The 15,942-nt window shown below is 34.2% G+C and overlaps 1 protein-coding gene across 1 annotated transcript in view; it reads left to right on the top strand.

Moving 5' to 3' along the window:
• The window catches only part of KHDRBS2 (KH RNA binding domain containing, signal transduction associated 2), an 886,124-nt gene that overhangs the window by 184,794 nt on the left and 685,388 nt on the right, over positions 1–15,942 (top strand). Inside the window, exon 2 of the mRNA XM_036767560.1 lies at positions 153–280. Within this exon, the coding sequence (XP_036623455.1) occupies positions 153–280 (128 nt within the window). The remainder of the gene's footprint in view (positions 1–152; positions 281–15,942) is intronic.

A 15,942-nucleotide genomic window follows, 5' to 3' on the forward strand; every position in this document is an offset into this window, starting at 1 on the left:
TGTTATATTTTCCCCTCGCCCTCATCCTAGATCACTGTATTAGGTCGTAAAGAAATGTTTATCAAAATTGAATCAGGGAAGATGAACATAAACAAAATGGCTATTTTAATAATACTAATCCTTTCATTTTTTTCTTTTTGTTCCATTTTCAGAAATTGAAAAGTTTCAGGGTTCTGATGGGAAAAAAGAAGATGAAGAAAAGAAATATCTTGATGTCATCAGTAACAAAAACATAAAACTGTCAGAGCGAGTACTGATTCCTGTCAAACAGTATCCAAAGGTAATCTTACTAAATTTTACCCCAATATCTGGAACAACCAATGATTTGGTGATAAGATGGCATTTGCCTTTTTTATATTTTGGAAAAGAAATATTAATGCATCCATTATCTATGTATGAAAATATATCCTTATACACAAAGAATAGAAAAAATTAAGGAAAGTGAAAATGCCAATCTTCTGGGAAGTAGAAAGCAGACATATTTTCACTCAGGCGTTAAGAAAGTAATGCCATATGATGGTGGAAAATATAGTTATATACTCGTAGACAATTGCTGAAAATTAATATGATTTTTGGCAATTTATACAAACTTTCATACTAAGTCTCCTTTCTTAGACTACCTTAAAATGAATACTCATATTTTAAGCAATGTATATTTGAAGTGAGTAAATTCATAATAAACACTGAATTGGGAATGGCTAAGCCCAATGCAGGTGTCAGCATAATTTGGGTAAGGTCTTGTAAAACAATAGGCTATTTTTGAGAGCAGGTTTGATTTTCCATGAACAGTTCAGCTCTGATAATATTTTTCTGACTGATGACAAACTTGTCCATTTAGTTCTTAGTACATTTTCTTTCTGGTTAAGCACTATATTGTCATACAACATTTGGTCCACTATAAGCCTTGATTATACCTTTCCCATCTCATTGTGTGCTTTTAGCAGTAGCCACAATACGTTACAGTGGAGGGGGAAAAACTACTAGGAAATGAAGAAAAAAAGCTGTAATAGATGGTGATCCAGTGATTCAAGTCAGTATTTTTTATAATAATGAATATAAAGTCAAGAATTTGCAGTCACATACCATATATTTACTATGTGTACTGCAATATGCTTTTTCTACACATTTATGTACAAGTACCTATAAGTATATTTACATAATGCTTGATATATAAATGCTACTTATTGATAACATGTATATGTGTAAATATTAATTTACATATTATTGGTATATAATCTTAATGTATGTCTATAATATGAAATCCCTTATGTTGGTGAAATAAAACACCAAACTCTTTATACTCTGGGTAGGATTTTGCAGTATGTTAATGTTGATAATATATTCCAGCCAGAGAAAAAAAGATTCTGATTATTTAGAATTTCAATAATAAAATATTATTGTTTTCCTAATCCAAATGTCTGTTTTGTATGGTTATTTAAGGATTTTTAATTTTTGTAATTTATGAAATTATATCCATAAGACATTTTTTCACCTTCAAACAAACTTTGTAATTACCATAACACAAACAGCAGAGTGCTTCCAATACCAAAAAAAAAATACCTTTCTTTGGTTAGAAAAATAAATACTGTGGGGATTCATTTAGAATCATATTGTTACATATAATATACATAAAATTGAATTTCCTTGTAAACTCAGTGTAATCCTCCCCCACTACCCCAAGCTTATAATATCTTGGAGAACCCACTGGTGCATTAGAAACATTAATTAATAAGAATGTATAGCTTGTTTATAGAATTTAGCCTTCTGACTATCATGCAGTGCTAAAATCAGAGCTTTTGAGTTTATTTATGTATTCAAATATACTTTAATGATATGATTTCTCAGAATACCTTCTTATAGTGCCCTGAAAGAATGACAATCTAGCTGCAAAATAAAAAGTAGATGTATTATCTTTGGTCAAATTAGCTTGTCAAGGTACAAAAAGTTTCTAAATTCTTGATTATTCTTCAAGTTACAATATGAGTGGTTTTATATTGAGTGCAGATAAAAGTCTGTAGTTGATTCTTCAAATTGTGCATTGAAACAAGGCTTAATAATACATCTATGAAGCCAAGGTGGAAAAATGTTTTCTTGCATTTACTTTACAAATGGAAAGAAAGGCAATCACAGTATATAGCAGCACTTTAGTAGTTTCATAAAGCTTACTAAGTTTTTTACCACTAGAAAGTTCTTATTACTCCTGGCGTCATCGTTTCATTTAATGTTATGTGTAGAATTCACTTTATAGATAATTTAGTCCAATCCACTCTAGAGGAGAATTCTGTGGCCTAGAGTAGTGAATTAGCTTTCCAAAAGTGACATCTTTTGTTAGATATTTTTTTGAAACAATCTGTCCTGACACTCTCAATCACTGTTATTGATTATTCTTGTTGAATTTACATTTTCCATTCCTTCAGAAAAAAATTGTTTCTAATTCTTGTGCCTCAAGCTTTCGATTGGATTGATCATGTAAAAACACTTGGGGGATACGCAGTTCTTATTTTGCTTTGTAACTTAGAAGGTGCTGGGATATGAAAGGATTAGTTCATAATAATCGGTCAGCCTTGAATTGTTCAAGTGGCCCCATGCCTGAGAAAATTGAACACTCTTTTATTTGAAAAATAGACTGTATATCTACTTTTTTCTTTAATAAAAAAACACGTTCTATTTGTATCATTATTCCTTTAACTTTGGAAGCTTTCTGGAGAAAAGCAGGCCATGGTGAACATTTTCCCTTTCCTTATATTTTTATGAAATCGTTCTTTCTTAGTACAGACATCGTCCTCGATCACAAGCCCACCGCTTGCAAAAATAATTTAACAAAATTATTGTTTATTCTTGTCAAGTTGTTTATTTGTGTTCATCTAGTATAAAAAAGATTACATTGAGTTAAAATAACCTGATGCCTACCTCTGAATCTGCAATTGACAATGTGTACATATATTATAAGAGTGCATGTATATATTATGGGTATAAAATATAGATCTAGATTTAGAGATATAGGTATAGCTATAGATAAAGACAGATCACTCAACATAGCGCAGTACAGAGATGATTCATTAAATATTCCATTACAACTTAAAGAAGAATGACTTTCACCTTTCATCATTCTTCAGAGAAAGACACAGGAGAAGGACCAACACCTTCTCAGCTTCTATTCTGTATAAAAACCTCTTCTTTAATTTCTTATTTGTATTTTGATGACTCTTTCTACTTTGAACTGATTGAGTATGGAAAGATGAATTTTAACCTCTAGAGAGGGACTGTCAACACCCAGTAAGTTTATTTGCAAAGATTCCAGGTTATAGCTTCATCAGATGACTACACTCATTAGAAAAGGTTAGAATCTGCATGGAAATTTTACCTTGTTGCAATAGATGAGTGTTGACACTAAATCCCTTCAGGCATGTACTTATATGACATGATGTACAACATGGAATAAATGCATTTGAGGATTAGTGTCTTTTTAAAAACATGGACAACAGTCAATTCTTTCAGTCAATGTGCACAGAAGTTTGCATGATGTCGCCACCATTAGAATATGATATTCTTGAAGGCAGGGATGATTTTTGCTTTTCTTTGCATCTCCAGCCCTTAGCATAGTGCCTGGCACATAGTAGGAACTTAATAAATGCTTGTTGACTTTACGTGAATCAATAAACTTCTATTAAGCAGTTATGGTGTTACGGGTGTTGTACTAAATTATCAAAACAATCTCCGCCCTCAAGGAGCTTGTATTCTAACATAGATGATAGATAGAAAGAGCGATTGCTTCAGTAGACACTGAAAATGGACAAGTTGGAAAAAGATTAATCAGGAGGACAGTAGACTGAATTTCTTTTGTAAAATGTCAAAGTTTTTTTTAATAACCTCAAATGTTTTCCTGAACCAAAGAATAATGCCTATCATTATTATTGATAATAATAATTATTATTATTGTTATTATTATTATTATTTCCCTGCCTAAGAGTAATGAGACACTAGCCTAAATAATTAAAAATTCATGTCACTCAGAGAGAAATAAGAAGATGCACATGGTGGTTATGAGCAGACTGCAACATATAATATAACGAAGAAGCTACAAAGAAGAATTGAAGCAAAAGGTATCATTAAAGAAATGTGAAACTGGAAGATGAAATGGAGAGAGACAGACAGACAGAAAGACAGAGACAGAGAGAGATAGAGAGAGACAGAAAGATACAGAGAGAGACAGAAAGAGACAGAGAAGGGAGGTAGGGAGATAGGAAAAGATAAACAGATACTGAAACAGAGAGAGAGAAAGAGAGACAGTAGGAGAGAGAGGTAGAGATAGAGAGAGAAAAAGAGCAAGAACTAAGTGAGAAAAACTTCTGGCATGTTGAAAGGGCCTCTTGTGGCAAACTTATGAGAAAATATACATGTGAATCACAAAGAAAAAGCAGGCATGTTTGAGTTGTTATCTTTACAATTTGAAAGAATATCTACATTGATGAGATCAAACATTGACACAATACATAATAAGTGATCTGAATGCATACTTTCAACAGATATCTCCTTTTCATTTCCCCGATTGAGTTCCTTAAGTCCTATGTCTAAGTACATCTATTCTGTAATTGTTAAGTATTTGTCTATCTGATCTGTTCCCTCTTCCCCCCACTATATCTATTGCACTTTCTTTTTCCATGTCTACATATTTCCTTTCCTTTATTATCTTTTCCAATTCAACCAATATTCAGAAACTGAATGCTTTTAAATTTATGAGCATCCTGAAAACAGGACTTTAAAAAAGTATAAGCCTCCCAATGCATTAGGGTGTTGCAGTTTTTTAAATAATGTTTTATTACCTGACTCCCTTCTTTAACAACTTTCCTTTCTTTTTTCTTTAAACAAAGGCATTACTAAACTTCATTTTAAGAATTTCTCAGTACAGCCTCTATGGTATACCATCTTTATTTTTATAAATTTATTTATTAATTTTTAGTTTTCAACATTCACTTCCATAAGCTTTTGAGTTTTCAATTTCCACCCCCCCTCCCTTTCCCCCTCCCCAAGATGGTGTGCAACCTGATACAAGCTCTACATATACATTCATATTATGCATATTTTAATATTAGTCATGTTGTAAAGAAGCATTTGAACCAATAAGAAGAGTCATGAGAAAGAAGAAACAAAACAAAGCAGCAAAAGAAAAAAGAGAGCAAACTTCTTTGTTCAGACTCCATATTTCTTTCTCTGGATGTGGAGAGCATTTTCCGTCATGAGTCTTTTAGAGTTGTCTTAGATCCTTGCATTGCTTAGAAGAGTCAAGTCTATGAAAGTTAGTCATTGTGCAATGTGACTGTTACTGTGTACAATGTTCTCCTGGTTCTACTCACTTCATTCAGCATCAGTTCATAACAGTCTTTCCAGGTTTTTTTTCCAAAGTCTGCCTGCTCATCATTTCTTATAGCACAATAGTATTCCATTATATTTATATACCACAACTTGTTCAGCCATTCCCCAATTGATGGACATCCTCTCAATTTCCAATTCTTGGCCACCACAAAAAGAACTGCTACAAATATTTTTGTACACGTGGGTTCTTTTCCCATTTTTATGAAGTGGGACTTTTTTACTGTTTTCACTTTTAGACCACTTAGGTGATTACTCAGGTAATTACCTGAGTTATTACCTTTGATGAGTCTGCCCTTTGTTTCTTTGATTAAATCTGGAGTCTTTGATCACCTGCTTATGTCAAGGGAAAGCCTAGTTAACATAGGTTTGGGTCACATGGTTGTAATGCCTGAAGAAGTTTCACATGGTTTGGAGTAGCATGGTTGTGAAGCCCTTTGACCCTGAAAAAGGTGTATAAACTCAGAGGTTAGCGTTGTGCTTGGGGCTCTCACTCATTGGAAGAGTGTCATATGGTTTGACCAAAAGAGACTCTGGGTAGCCGCTGGAGCCCCCCAGCTTTGAAAATCCAAATGTTGGTGCCTCTCTCTCTGGTAACTGTACAGTTCTTTGGTCAGACAGCTAGAGGCCTGTCTGTTGCTAACTGTGTGTGTTTGCTCTATTTATATTGTCCATGTTTGTAATTTCTCTGCATTTGCTCCGAAGTTCAGGGTGCTAGCTTTTCCTCCTGAACTAAGTAGATGATATATGTATGTTTGATTAAAGTGAGATTGTTAACTCCTTGAGGTTGCTTTCCTTAGAAAAGCAGATCAAAGAACCTGTGCTGGCAGCCTTTCTGTGTGCTGGTGTTGTTGGTCTTACACAACCACAGAAGCTGCTAATAACTTTGTTGTTACATGTGATCTCTTTGGGACATAGCCCTAGAAATGGTATTTCTGGGTCAAAGAATATGCGTAATTTTATAGCTCTTTGGCATAGTTCCAAATTTTTCTCCAGAATGGTTGGATCAGTTCACAACTCTATCAACAATGTATTAGTGTTCCAATTTTCTCACATCTTCTCCAACATTTATCATTTTCCTATTTTGTCATGTTAGGCAATCTGATAGGTGTTATGTGAACACCATTTATTTCTTTAGGCTAATTTGTTTTATTATGTACCTTTTGCCTCATTCTAAAGTGAAAGGTGAAGTTTCAGACTTAGAAAAATGAAAGAAGATTTCCATCCATCCTAAGTATTTTTTTCTGAATTGCTAATAATGACACAGCCATAGGTCACACCATTTCACAGAGATCTAGATCTATAATCTTGTAAATCTAACCTTGTAGGAAAATTTTCCCCTTGAGAATTTTCTAGCTTTCCCCTCTCTAATCTTTATTATTCTGTATTCTGAATAACCTCAATGAAACACAAGGGGAAACATAATTGTTTAGCACTGTGATGTGAGATAACTTTAAAAAAAAATTTAACCACATGACTTTTTATTCCACCACATGAAAAAAAAAAACATATTTCTACATTCATGTTTTATTTTAATGGATTTTTTACTTTGAGAACTCCAATGCAGCATTATTAAATTTACCCAGTGAATATTTTTTCCTAATTCATTTATTACTGCTGTGAATTGATTAAAAAGAATGTTCTACAAAGATCTATTGCTTGAATTTGGTTACCATTTATTATGTTTAACAATTTGTTTTATTCTTGCTTTTATTTTAGCCTCAAAAATCCTATAAATTTCATACAGATGGATTTAAACACCTATATTCTATCAACATCATTTTATTTTACAGCTCTAGAAACTCAATTTGTCTCATTTGCTGTTATCTGTAGAAAATGTGAATGAAGAAAAAAAATTATTCTCTACTGTGTGTGCTTGAGTATACATAATCTCAAAATTTATTGTTTTGGAAAGTAAATCTTTCAGGTATTCAGAATAACCTGAACATTTTCAAAAAGTTCATAACTTCAGAAAGTCACTTGCATGTTGATCTTTCAAATAATAATAAGTTAACTTTTATATGGTGCTTTAAGATTTACAAAGTGTTTAACTACAGTATGTTACACATACCTATGATAATACACATTACTTTCTAGGATACACTTTCTAAGGCCTCCGAAAGGTTTTTTCTCTTCCGTTTAAGCACTTGTGACTACAATTTTGCTAACTGCAAATTCATTAATTCAAACACATGTATTAATTAAGAGTGAGTATTGCATATGAGGTGGAATACTAAAGCTTGGAATCTGAAAGATCTATGCTTGAATATCACCTTCTGTTCTTAGTAGCCATGTGACCCTAGGCAGCTCATTTAACTCAAGCCTTGGCTTCTTCTCATGCAGAATGGGGTTTATAGCACTCACTTCACTGGGTTACAGTGGAGGTCAAATGAGATAATTTATCTAAAATCTGGTATTCATGGTAACTACATTACTACATTACATACATGCTAAATAACAACATTACTGTTACCATTACATGTTTGTGATGTGTGAGACATTATGTTAGGTTCTAATAGAGTATCAAAAAAAATGATTGCTCCATACCCTCAGGAAATCTACATTTTAATAAAGAGGAGAAGAAATATATGAAAATACATGTGATATAGATTAAATATTAAAGATGCATAAGAAAATATAAACAAATTGTCATGAGAGTTGTGATAAAAGCATATATTTGTCATGGGAGAACAGAGAAGGCTTATTGGAGAAAGTGAGTTTTGAAGGATGGGTAGGATTTTTTAAAATTGTTTTTTAAATAATTCATTTTTATTTTAAGTTCTGAATTCTCTTTTTTACCTCCCCCTGCCCAATGACAAAGTAAGACAATAAAATACATTATAAATATGTACAGTCATATAAAACAAGTTTCCACATTAGATATGCCCAAAAGCGAAAGGAAAAGAAAATTTATGTTCTAATATGCACTCTGAGTTTATCATCTCTCTATCTGGAGGTGGCTGGCACCTTTCATCATTAATCCTTTGGCATTGTAGTTGGTCCTTGTGTTGATCAGAGATGCCATGTATTTCAGACTTGAATATCTTTAAAATACTGATGTTACTTAATAAATTGTTCTCTTGGTTCTGCTCATTTAATTTTGCAGTTAATATGAGTCTTTCTAGGTTTTTCTGAAATCAACTCTAACATATCTTATAACACAATTGTATTCCATTACATTGATCTACAAGAACTTGCTCAGCTCTTTCCCAATTGAAGGGCATGGACTCAGTTTCCAAATCTTTTCAACACACACACACGCGCGCACACACACACACACACACACACACACACACACACAAAAGAGAGATAAATATTATTGTATACATGGACTCTTCTTCTTTTTCCTGGGTCTCTTTTTGCTATAAATTCACTGATATCACTGGGTCAAAGGGTTTGCACAGTTTAATAGCTTTCAGGTGTACTTATTTTCCTTCATACCCTCTATCATTTATTATTTCCCTTTTTTTTCATCTTAGCCAACCTGTGGGGTATAATGTGTTACCTCATAGTTGTTTTAATTTGCAATTCTTTAATCATTAGGGTTTTAGAGAATTTTTACATGTGGCTGTTAATAGCCCATATTTCTTCCTTTGAAAAATGAACATTTCTTATCCCTTGACCATTTATTATTATTATTATTATTATTATTATTATTATTATTATTATTATTATATGATAATTTCCTTATATACCTTAGAAATGAGACATTTATCAGAGAAATTTATTGTAAATGCTTTCCCTCCCCCCTCCAATTTAACACTTCTCTTTAAGTGTTGCTGCAGTGATTTTATTTGTGGAAAACCTTTTGAATTTTGCATAATTAAAATTATCCATTTCACCTCAGATGAGATGAATTAGCCATTTCACTCAGATGAGGTGAATTATCCATTTCACCTCCCTTGTTTGGTCTTCCCTTATCCATAGATCTGATAAGTAATTTCTTTCATGCTCCACTAATTTCTTACAATGTCACCTTTTATTTCTAAATTATATGCCCACGATTCTGGGTACTGCTATGCCTCCTTCTTTTTTATTTGTTCACTGATTCCCCCAATTTTATTGCCCTTTTGTTCCTCTAGATGAATTTTTTAAAAATCCCAGGGCAAGATTGATTTGCAAGCAAATTCTACTGAACATTTAAAGAACAATTAATTCTATTCCTGTTTGAAAAAATAAGTAAATAAGGAACCCTACCCAATTTCTTCTGCAATACCAATATGCTTTTAATACTTAAATCAGGGAGAATCGAACCAGAGGAAAAAAAAAGATCATTTGGCACTAACAGGTAACTAGTATGGGCAATGAAATGGTGGTGATTTGCCTGTCAGGTTGTTTAAAGCAAACATCTAAGCTTTGTGGAAGCAGTAGAGTATAGTGGAAAGGGTGCTGGATTAGGAATCAGAGGACCTTGGTTCAAATCCTAGCTCTATTTTTTACTCCCTGATTGATGCCTGAGGCTTCTCTGGGACTCAGAGTCTTTATTTGTAAAATAGCAGAGGTGAACTAAATGGCTAGTTGCTTCATCTTTCCTGGACCTCTGAGATAGCTTCCATTGCCAAAGCAATGATTCTGGGATAATTAAACAGGAACAAAATAGAATGCTGTGCTTTCAATTATTTTCATAAAACTATTGATAATTTTTAAACACTAACACTTCTTTTTTTGATTTTTTTCATAATGGCTAGAATCTTGCTTTCCTGTAACTTCTTTTTTAAATGAATGCGAATAAAGGAAACAAAGCAGAGCAGATGTATCTGAACCTCTCCAGATTTAGATGCACATCATTAAGTGTACTGACTACACTACCTCTTTCCTATAGTGAAAGACTGCTATATATCACAGTAGTTGATTTTATTGACATTGGAGGGGAAAAAACACACAACCACCTCCCGCTAAAAAAGCAAACATACCTTCTGGGAGACATGAGGTAACTAAATAATTATAGTCTGTGTTCAGGGTATTCAATTCAGCAAATATTTATTAAAGTACCTACTATGTTGAGGGCACAGTGCTCCGTTCTAGGAATACAAAGATTAAAATAAAACCACTCCTGCAACTTAAGGAGCTCCCATTCTAATTCAAGTGGGGTTGGGAATGATTCTGGCTTTTGCGTTTTAAAAGTTTAGAAACTAGGTAACTACAATGAGGGTTTTTTTTTTCAGAAAGTTATATCCTTTTTAGTAAGTTTTGAAAGTGTTTCCTCTCCAATATTTGACCAAACGAAATGAATGAAGTGAATATGTGTATTAATGGTACATTTTCATGTCATTATATTGCATCTTAAAATGTTCAACAGAAATCTTGATGCAGAAAGATCGGTGTGTTAAATGTTAATACGAAGTTGGAAACTAAATATAAATTGTGTGTTGTAGAGAGTCAAGCCATTATATTTAAAATGAATGGTTTTCAGTCAGGTTCTGCTTTCTACAATAGCTTGGGAGTGAGTAAAGAATGTAAATTAAGATTCTCATTCAGAGAAAAGGAGTTAATGAGACAGCTCTCATTCTTCATAAAATGAACATAGATTCCTTCTTTCCCTGTAACAACACCCACGATGCCATGAGCTTCACTACTATTACACAGTATTTATCTTCCTTTGTTCATAAGTAGCCTGTGTAGGCAGCATGCACAGAGGTCTGTAAGGAGCCCCTGCAGATGGAGACTCAAATAAAACTGTCAATGCAAAAATCATGACTCACTGATTTGGAAAGGGCCTCAAAAATGATCTAATCTAGCCTTCTCTTCAAAGCTGGACTGCCTTCAACAATTTAACATCAATATTACAAGTGCTTATTTTGGAAGAGAATTAGTATATTAGATAAAACACATCTATGATGATAAGGTGGCTTTTGGTACAGTGGAGAGGTCCAATTCAAAGTAAATTTCACTTTATAAGAATGTAGCTTTCTCCATAGGCCTCAATGTCCTCACATGTAAAGTGAATGGTTTCTAAACTACATTCTCTCAAGGATCTCTGCTAGCTCTACAATTTTGTGATTAAAATATCCTTGTGAGATAGAATAGCATAATGACACCGGCCCTTGAGTCAGGAGAACCTGAGTTCAAATCCGACCTCAGATGCTTGACATACTTACTAGATGTGTCACCTTGGGCAAGTCACTTAACCACAATTGCCCTGCCTTCCTCCCTCAAAAAACAAACAAACAAACAAAATAGAATAGCATAATGAATAGAGCACCTCTTATGCAGTAAGGAAACTGAATTTGAATCTTGGTGACATTCTTACCTGCTGTGTGAACCTGAGCAAGTCCTTAACCTCGATAAGCCTTAGTTTCTTAAGCTTTAAAATTAGATAATAAATTGCAACTACATCAAAGGTTTTGAGGAATAAATAAAATATTTGTAAAGTCCTTTGAAAACCCAATTGAATATCCCTGGAGATGGACGCTTACAAATTCACAATGCAACCATTCCCTCGTTGGATAGCTCTTCTGTTAGACAATTCTTTATTATATTAATCGAAATCATCTTTTTTATATCTTCAGCTTATTTCTCTGACTTATGATTTATGGAGCAACACAAAACTGGGTCATTCTTCCTTCTACGTTAGATAAAGCTTTTAAATATTTCAATTCAAAGTGCAATGGAAACATTGTGAGATGTGGAGACAAAATTCAATTCAGAGTCCAGCTCTACTACATTCTGTGTGGCTGGGCAAATTACTCCACCTCTCTGGTCTCAGTTTCCTTTTTTGTAAAATTGAACAGGTGGGGATTCTTTGATAAAATTCTATAAATGTTTCTATGTGTCAGTCACTGGGCTAAACATTGGGGATATAAGTATGTAGTACAAAATTTGCATTCAATAACTTTACAGTGTTAAGAATAAACACCATGAGTGCAAAGGAGAAGTCCAAGCACAGTACCATAGAAAACTGGAGGAAAGAGATATTACTTTTATGTGTGTGTGTATGTGTGTGTGTGTGTATGTATGTATTTATATATACATATGTGTGTGTGTGTGTGTTTAGGAATGGATGAGAATTATGAAAAGTTTCATGGAGTAAGCGATCTTTGAGTTGTCCCTTGAAGATAGAGAGGGACGTCAAGATCGGTAGATATACAAAGACATATCAGACAAGTCAGGACCAGAAAAAAATAGAGAGCAGTTGCCTGACTTTAATGATGCAAGTATGAGATGAAGCTGAAAGTAGTCCAGATATCAGTTTCAAAGGACCATTCATATATAAATATACAGTTGGCATTTTATTAAGTGGGTTACAGTGATATTAAAGACTGACAGGAATAGAGGATTATCATGATCAGAACAATGAATTAAGAAACTTGTTTGGGCAGCATTATAAAGCATGGATTGGAAAGGGGAGAGTCTGGCATTATATATAGTGTGAGAGAGACATGAGACATAAAAAGACCTCTCAAATTATAAGCCTTTGAGACTGGGGAAGTAGCAGTGCTAGAAACAAGATTTAGGAGGAAAGACAGGTTTTAGGGGAAATATGAAGAACATTGGATTACAATAATGTAAAGAAAAACTACTTTGGGAGCCTTAAAGACTGATTAATACAGTGACCCATCGACTCTGGATGAGTGAGGATGAATCATACTTCCCATCTGGATATATAGAATTGGAGCAATAATCAGTTCCAGGGAAGCTAAAATTACTTTCTCTTGGTCATATGACTAGTAATGGAGACAGAACTAGAGCCCAATTTTCCTGACTCTTTGGTGCACCTTTGGTTATACTAAAATGACTGGATCTTCTTCCAATTCTGAGATTCCATGATGCTTTAATTAACCTCATCATGATGACTATAGGTACTATGGCATCAAAGGCTTTTCAAAGCAGCCAAATAAGACTATAGGTGGTAGTATGTGGATTCACTATAGGCTTCTTAAGTCAGTTACTCATGCCATTCTGATCTCAGAGAATGGGATTGGAAAGAATCTCAAGTATCACAATATGCATTTTCAAAAGCATATATAGAAAAAAGAGTAAAAAACCCCAGTTAATTAGATTTTATACTTGAGGAATAGAATGTTCTTGTTAGTTAAATTTTCTGTTTAACTTAAGATTTATTCATGATTAAACAGAATCTCCATCACTGAACAACAACAAAAAGGCTTATATAATAAAACTTTTAAAAAAATATTTCGTTCTTGGAGAATAGAATGTTTTTGTTTTTGTTTTTTTTTTCATTTTTATTAACTTAAGATTTATGCACAATTAAATAGAATCTCAGTTATTCAACAAATATTTATAAAACACCTACTGAGTTCTAGGCACTGTGCTAAGGATTTGAGGACTTGTGATATAAAGACAAAAATAAAATAACTCCTGCCTATAAGGAGTTTACATTTTATTGCAGGGGTTGGGGTGAAAGGATAAATATACATATAAATATACACAAAAAACATACAGGACGATTTGAAGAAGGGAACGTACTAGAAGGGGGAAGAATAAGGAAAAACCTCTTTGGGGAATTGACATCTGAGCTAAGCTTTAAAGGAAACTAGGGGTTTCCAGGAGGCTTGGAAATAACTGTGTAAGAATGTGACAATGAAATTTCTTCTTATGGGATGAGTAACAATAAAACCAGTTTTGCTGGGTAGAAGAAGGAGTAAAGGGGAGTAATGTATGCTAAAGATACAAAGGGATTATGTAGTTATTTTAAGAAGTAAATTTGGATGGCAGAGCAAAGATGGTGGAATAGCAGGAAAGAGTTATCTCTTAAAACTCCTTGAATTAGACCTAGAAAATGCATGCTAAAAATGATGATAGAGAAATCTAGAAAAAAGTCAGTGAGTCATTTATCTAGCCCAGGTCTACATATGGAAACAGACAGAGAGGCCTGCAGCCTTTGAATCAGGTGCTCCTGGAGACGGGCCTGGTGTGGATCAAGTCACAAAAGGAGCACAATAATACCCAGGGAGAAGCTGTGAAACGGGGCAACAAGGGGTCCCAGATCTATCCTGGGGCAAACTAAGACCCATAACTGCATTGCAATGGATGATATAACTGGCAGATTTGTCACCCACTACATAGTTCTGGATTATACATCCAGAGAAGACAGGGAAGGGGAGATGGGGCCCAGCATGTCATTCAGCTTGGCACTGGAAAGTGCTAGAAAGAAGGAAGTATGAAAAAGACAGCAGAAATGTGACTCAGCAGAGAATACTGGGAAGATGGCAGAGTAGGTCAGAAAATTCCAAGCTCTCCAGATTATGTCTCTGGGTGAAAACAGAGGTGTAAAAATAGACAAGAGTTGGGGCAGAACAGTGGTCCTCCAACTGCAACTGGAAAAAAATCCGAGGACTGAGGTTTGGTCCCTGTGAACTGCATGTTAGTTGCACTGAAAGAGAAAGCATCAAACTCTGGGGCAAGCTGGGTTGGGAGGTAGTCTAGGCCCCAGCCACAGGAATTTTGACCTGGACAGTGTGGGGAGTTGGGTATCTGAGTGGGGAAAAATTGAGGGAACCCCTGCAAATAATGGACACCAGGCCTAGTTGTGCTGCCGAGGCCAGGCAGTATGCTGAAAAAAACCAGAACATGACTGGTGAGTACAGAAGCAGTGAGGCAGGAACACTGATGTCTCTGGGCATTTACAGAAAGGGCAGAGTTCTTGGTTTCAGTTCCAGGACAGAGGGGAGAACTTAAGGAGGATTTGAGGTCCAAGACACCATATCCCTCTGGTACCATATCCAATACCCCAGAACCAGAGGTGATTACCATAAGCTGGTTAAAAAAAAAAGCAGGCAAAGGAGAAAGAACCCAACTATAGAAAGTCACTATGGGAATAGAAAAGACCTAGGTTCATCTTTAGCAGAGGATACTGAAGCAAAAAAAGCCTCTGCTACCTGAAAGAGTAATGTCAGATGGTCGCCTGCTCAAAAAGAATTCATAGAAGAACTTAAAAAAAGATTTTAAAAATCAAATAAGAGAGATTGAGGAAAATTTTTAAAAATATAAGAACAATCCAAGAAAAACAAAAAGAATAATGAAAGAAAGTCAATTAACTGGAAAAAGAGATCCAGAATCTGAAGGAAGAAAATGAATCCTTGAAAATTAGAATTAGGCAAGGAGAAGCCAGCAAAGTAATAAGAGACTAAGAAATAATAAAGCAAAGTATAAAGAATGAAAATATAGAAGATAATATGAAACATCTCATAAGAAAAACAGCTGATGTGGAGAATAGATCAAGAAAAGAAAACATAAGAATCTGGACTACCTGAAAGCTATGACCAAAAAAAAAATCTCGTTACAATAATAACAGAAATATTTTTTTTAAAAATATCCTGAAGTGTTAGAACAAGGGGGAAAGGTAGAAATAGAAGAAAAAAAATCCTGTTATAACCACCCGAAAGAGATCCCATGAGGAAAACCTATAGGAACATCCTAGTCAAATTCTGAACCCCATGGCTCAAGGAGAAAATATTATGAGCGACAACAACAACAAAACAATTTAAATATAGCAGAGCGATAATTGGAATCACATGAGACTGAGCAGTGACAACAATAAAAGACTGCAGGTCTTGGAACACTATTATACAAGAGCAAAAGAACTGGGGTGTGGCCCTAAATATCATTCCC

The sequence above is a fragment of the Trichosurus vulpecula genome, chromosome 7 (assembly GCF_011100635.1).
Source record: "Trichosurus vulpecula isolate mTriVul1 chromosome 7, mTriVul1.pri, whole genome shotgun sequence".
Lineage (NCBI taxonomy): Eukaryota > Metazoa > Chordata > Mammalia > Diprotodontia > Phalangeridae > Trichosurus > Trichosurus vulpecula.